This window comes from Palaemon carinicauda, chromosome 32 (assembly GCF_036898095.1).
Source record: "Palaemon carinicauda isolate YSFRI2023 chromosome 32, ASM3689809v2, whole genome shotgun sequence".
Classification (NCBI taxonomy): domain Eukaryota; kingdom Metazoa; phylum Arthropoda; class Malacostraca; order Decapoda; family Palaemonidae; genus Palaemon; species Palaemon carinicauda.
Window position 1 is genome coordinate 17,807,855 of NC_090756.1, and position 6,556 is coordinate 17,814,410.

At 32.5% G+C, this 6,556-nt stretch overlaps 1 protein-coding gene across 1 annotated transcript in view; it reads left to right on the forward strand.

Annotated features, from left to right (window-relative positions):
* Positions 1-403: 403 nt before the first annotated feature.
* Positions 404-6,556, forward strand: part of LOC137625511 (glutamine-rich protein 2-like) — a 40,744-nt gene continuing 34,591 nt past the window's right edge. The window contains exon 1 of the mRNA XM_068356419.1: positions 404-523. Within this exon, the coding sequence (XP_068212520.1) occupies positions 404-523 (120 nt within the window). The remainder of the gene's footprint in view (positions 524-6,556) is intronic.

The window sequence follows — 6,556 nt, forward strand, 5'->3', positions numbered from 1 at the left end:
TTTTCCCTGTTGGGGCCCCTGGGCTTATAGCATCCTGCTTTTCCAACTAGGGTTGTAGCTTAGCAAGTAATAATAATAATAATAATAATAATAATAATGCTACTTTTCTCTTGACTCCTCTCTCGGAAGTACGTGCCATTAATTTGTCAATATCCTTGCGTCCTGTTGTCTCCATCATCGTAACAATTTTGATCAACGCCTTCACTACAGTGGGCGGCCATCTTGCTACTCCACTCCCTCGTCTGTCACTCCAGCAACCCGGAAAGACAATCGCTGCAGGAAATCAGAAATTCCGATGATGACTCTCTCTCTCTCTCTCTCTCTCTCTCTCTCTCTCTCTCTCTCTGACATAACACTGTCATCAGCAGTGCCACTCGACTGCGCGGCTCCTTAATAACTACCAATGTCAGAGGGTGTCCGGTTAAGAACAGTGTCGTCATCCGGAGTAAAACTGTCATTCCGGTCGTCCGGTGTGGTGTCTGAATCACTTAGATCGGTCCATAGGACTGTCATTGATGTCGAGGTAGGTAATCATGGACGGATCTTGGTGATTTGCGTCTCACTTATTCAGAAACGTGCGTCGGTGGGATTGTAAGTGGGCGTATTTACGTCATATACGTATACTTACACATTTTATATGTATATATATATATATATATATATATATATATATATATATATATATATACATACATACATATATATATATATATATATATATATATATATATATATATATATATATATATATATATATATATATATATAATGTGTGTGAGAGGGGGCAGGGCCTGTGTGTTTAAAATTTAATGTACTTAATAACTAATATATATACAATGTAAATGTCCACATTATATATGTATATATATATATATATATATATATATATATATATATATATATATGTATGTATATATATATATATATATATATATATATATATACGATATATATATATATGTATATATTTATATACAGTATATATTATATATATATATGTACATATTTATATACAGTATATATATATATACATATATATATATATATATATATATATATATATATATATATATATATATATATAGCGGAAGTAATTGAGATATGTAAGCTACATTATGTTCGTGTAAACAAATATAGTTACAATCCTTTCCTTGGCTGTGATATTTTACTTAATTGGGAAGATAGATTTTGCAAAACAAAGATATCACTTTGGAATTTTTATAAAACGAATTATAACGTCTAAGTTCGAGGTGGAGAATATACACGATAAACGAACATGAGTAATAATTCGATAAAAAAAAAACATTGATCATTCTGTTATATATATAAAAAAAAGTTACATTGCGTGATATAACAAAGTTAATTCAGGAAGTGTCAATAACAAGTGAATTTAATAGTTCATACTGGCTCTATACTAATGGGTTATCGAAAATGACTTTAATGAGTTTGTACGTCATAATCTGTTAAATGAGAGTTTTTTACCTTTTTCTTTTTTTTTTCTTTTTTTTTTGGGGGGGGGGGTTGGACGGTGCACTATTACCCGTTTTATCAGGACGAAATGTAATATGAAATGTAACGTTTATATTATTTATGAAACTGAAAATGTGATGTGTTGTATAATGAAGCTGAGATATGTATTACAGCGCGGCATTTGAAATTTATTATGGATAGAATATTGTAATAACAATTATAATGTAACAACTAACATCAAAAGCGTTTTCAGTCTTTTTGAAAATTAATTAGAATTTGAAATACATCCTTGATTCTCTTGTGAGTTGCGTCATTAGATTTCTATATATGTGATTAGAATATTAAATGTAATATCAGGAATAATGGTGATTAATATTATTAATTATTTTGTTTCAACTGAAGGCCTTGACTATCACAATTGACGTATTCTATTAATAGTATTAATGATAGAGATTTTTCGTATCAGTTTATTAAAGATTGAATGATAAATATTTTGAATGTTTTATGTTGTATTTTTCTAAAAAAGAGAAAAAAAGAAAAAAAAGAGAAAAGTTACTGTTAATTTATAGAAATAATTCTCTTACAGCTCACGTAAGATATTTAATGAGAAATATATTAAACTTAATCTCTCGTCCTAATTGCTTACTTTAATTGTGTTGAAAGAAAGTATGCCTTTATGTATGATTCTCTCTCTCTCTCTCTCTCTCTCTCTCTCTCTCTCTCTCTCTCTCTCTCTCTCTCTCTCTCTCTCCATATATTGCACAAAGTAAATTACTAATGTATGAAAATGAACAGACTCAAAGTTTTCCTTGTTATATATTATTCCTCCCTCTCTCTCTCTCTCTCTCTCTCTCTCTCTCTCTCTCTCTCTCTCTCTCTCTCTCTCTATATATATATATATATATATATATATATATATATGTATATATATATATATATATATATATATATAAACATATATGTATACATATATATGTATAATATATATACAAAAATATATGTATATATATATATATATATATATATATATATATATATATATATATATATATATATATATATATCAAAAGAAATTACAAATGTATGAAAATTGAAAAAATAGACCAAAATTATAAAAAAAGACAATTACAACATGTAAGTAATTGATAACTCGTAAATATCTACATGAAAATATAAAAGAAACACCCTAGTTAAAGTCAGAAAGTTTCTAGCACCAATTGAAATCAAACCTAAGACTGTTGATAGGCCTCAGTTCAGGGGACTTTGAAGACTATGACTCAACCCATCGTTTAAGACCATTGATTTTATTGTCACCATCTGCCTGACACAAGAGAGTGATTTGTGGCACTGTAGATGACAGCTGCTGTTACAAATAACGGCGTGGATAGACCACTCAAATAAACAGGTTGTAATTGAAAGGAGTGGGAAACGGGGTGAGGGGGGTGAATATAGAGCGGCACCCTCACCCCTCTAACTCCCAAGGGGGGGGGGGGTGGAATGGCTATAAAGCAAGCACTTCAATGACCCATTGGTTTACCTGTTGATTGCCAGTGACAGAATGCAAGACATACCTGAGGTGGGTGATCACGAGGGTTCCCAAAATTACTGCATGACGCGAGACCAAGCACTTCATTAAAGTAGAGGGCCAGCATTACTCTTCCGCCTGTTATATTACCACAGCAGATGTGGGTAACTGGTGGTGGGGATTCAGGGGGAGGGAAGATAGAGGGAGAGAGAGGTGGGGTGGTTTGGTTGACGTTCAATATGGACAAATTATACAGCCGAGAACATCTGACGTTTCGCCTTACTATTGTAATGATATGCCAAGACACCAAAGCAACACTTCCCCCCTTCCTCCAACGTTTTCATTTGACCACAAGAGATGTTTTGGGTGGACGCGTGTTGAAGTGGAGGAGGAGGAGCCATGGCCACCGTTATAGAGGAGGAGGCCTTTTCACGTGGAGACCGACGGAGCGTCACAGAGATAAACGCAACGGACCTTTTGTGTACTTGGGGTCCGTAAATGGAAGTCAGACGAGAAATAGGAAATACGGATATGAATTTAACGTTTGTATTTTTTTTTCTTTTTTTTTTTTTTTTGCTACGCAGATGGACACGGTGTCGCAGTTTATCTTGTTGATAAATGAGGGACGTTTGTGTGATGTGTGTGGTTTTGGGATGACAATGCTTTATTTATTTATGATTACATACGTATTTAGAGGCATAAAGATGTATACATATTACTATGAAGGCATGAAGGGGTTTGGGATTAATTCCTTCGCTACAAGATATATATATATATATATATATATATATATATATATATATATATATATATATATATATATATATATATATATATATATATATATATATATATGTGTGTGTGTGTGTGTGTGTGTGTGCGTGTGAGAGAGAGAGAGAGAGAGAGAGAGAGAGAGAGAGAGAGAGAGAGAGAGAGAGAGAGAGTTGGCAGATCAAGTAGAATTTGACTACTGTACAAAAAAGCAGTTATCCATGTATAACTCAGAAAGATGGTTGCTTAGGAATTATCTAGAACACTGCACCTGAAAAAGCAAATACAGAAATATAGAAATCTGAATTTATTTCCCATTGAGCTCCCAATGTTAATAATAATAATAATAATAATAATAATAATAATAATAATAATAATGGTAATCTTTATTCCATATACAAAGTTACAATAGAGGTACAGTCACTGTTCTAGAGCAAGCAGCTTTCCTTGTTGAGCTATAAGTGAACTGGTTTTTTTCTAGCACTTCTCTTATTTCCAACTCTGTGATTACTCACTGATCTAGAATATTCACTTACCTACAAACACCGTAATCAAACCCCTTGAATAAACACAGATCCTGTACAGTTGGGTGGGCAAATTATAAGGTGTTAGGTCCTGTGGTTGAACTGCTGGTCTAGAACAAGCAGCAATCCATGCACAGCTGACTGGGTAGATTGTGGCCTGGCAACGCTTGTTTCTGAACACTGATCTGGAAAATGTATTTTTTCCTTGTTTTTCCTTGTACCGTTGATTGTGGCATTTCAAAATCTCATTCGTTTAACCTTGTTATTGAACATAGTTCCAGGACAATGCTATTAGTTACAAGGTGGATTGTTTTTTTCTTATTGTTTTTTTTTTTTGCCCTGGCCTGTCTTCACTCAACAAACCAGGTTATTGTACAATAACCAATGTGACACATGGAAAAATTTGGTTTCATATATTCATATAGCATTTACAATAAATGTATCATGACAAACAAATTTATTGAACATTTATTTTGAATTGACAGTTATTTTTTCCTTACATGTTGATATATATAGTAGTTATTGTTACTAGTTTATTTACTAGTACTATTACCTAGTATCTGTCTATTGCACAGTACCTGTTTTATGTACTTTACACGAGTTGGAGCTACATTAAATTTACTAATGGTTAAAGAGAACTGGAATATGGCAGTGTTGTTTAGATCCCTAAACAAATATTGAAATGCCAATATGGATGCTGGAAAAGTATTCTAAGTACTGCTCATAAGCATCATATGCAAATTAGATAAGAACAAAATATTGTGAAATTCACAACACTCCAATAAAATTCCCTCTGATAAATCCAACGTTGTATAGACAACAGCTCTCGATTAAACAGTGAATGAAACTGCAACAGGTGTCTAGTTTTTCTCTGAAGCCATCCTCATTAGTGAAAACAAATTACATTTGAAAATAAAAAAAAATGTTAGATAGTATTAGAGGCTTCAAATTTAGATTGCAAGAAGAAAGAAAAAAAAAGATTGCCTATTCTATGAGATATATAAGACACCCAGATTCTTGCTGGCATTTATCATATAGCCAAAAGACGAGTTTCCTCTCTGCACTGTAATTTTGGTCAGTTTCCTAAATTAGTCTCTCTCTCTCTCTCTCTCTCTCTCTCTCTCTCTCTCTCTCTCTCTCTCTCCGTGTATCAGTTTTTGATATAAATTTCCCTGTTTTTGTAATTCCAAATATCATGGCAACCCCCCTCTCTCTCTCTCTCTCTCTCTCTCTCTCTCTCTCTCTCTCTCTCTCTCTCTCTCTCTCTCTCTCTCTTATATTTTATGCTTTATATATTTTGGTACCTTGAGCTGTATTATTATTATTATTATTATTATTATTATTATTATTATTATTATTATTATTATCCTGTTTTGTATTTTCATTCTCTCTCTCTCTCTCTCTCTCTCTCTCTCTCTCTCTCTCTCTCTCTCTCTCTCTCTCTCTCTGTTATATTTTATGCTTTTTATCTCTTGGTACCTTGAGCTGTATTATTATTATTATTATTATTATTATTATTATTATCCTGTTTTGTATTTTCATTCTGTCTCTCTCTCTCTCTCTCTCTCTCTCTCTCTCTCTCTCTCTCTCTCTCTGTTATATTTTATGCTTTTTATCTCTTGGTACCTTGAGCTTTGTTATTATTATTATTATTATTATTATTATCCTGTTTTGTATTTTCATTCTGTCTCTCTCTCTCTCTCTCTCTCTCTCTCTCTCTCTCTCTCTGTTATATTTTATGCTTTTTATCTCTTGGTACCTTGAGCTTTGTTATTATTATTATTATTATTATTATTATCCTGTTTTGTATTTTCATTCTGTCTCTCTCTCTCTCTCTCTCTCTCTCTCTCTCTCTCTCTCTCTCTCTCTCTCTCTGTTATATTTTATGCTTTTTATCTCTTGGTACCTTGAGCTTTGTTATTATTATTATTATTATTATTATTATTATTATCCTGTTTTGTATTTTCATTTGCTTATCTGCTATTCGCATTCTTTTGACTTTCCTTGATATAATGCAGTTATATTTGTTTTTATTTCGACATTCATTTATCGTAAATAAAACAGAAATTCTACTTGTCTTTAGAAACCATGATCCAGTGATGTCGTAAGACTAGCTTATTATACCAAAAAACAACAATTGGTCCTTCTGCATCCTATATTTCAGCACAGTCCCATAGCATCCTTCGAAAAACATCCTGTTGCTGACAGATTAATTCTCTCTCTCTCTCTCTCTCTCTCTCTCTCTCTCTCTCTCTCTCTCTCTCTC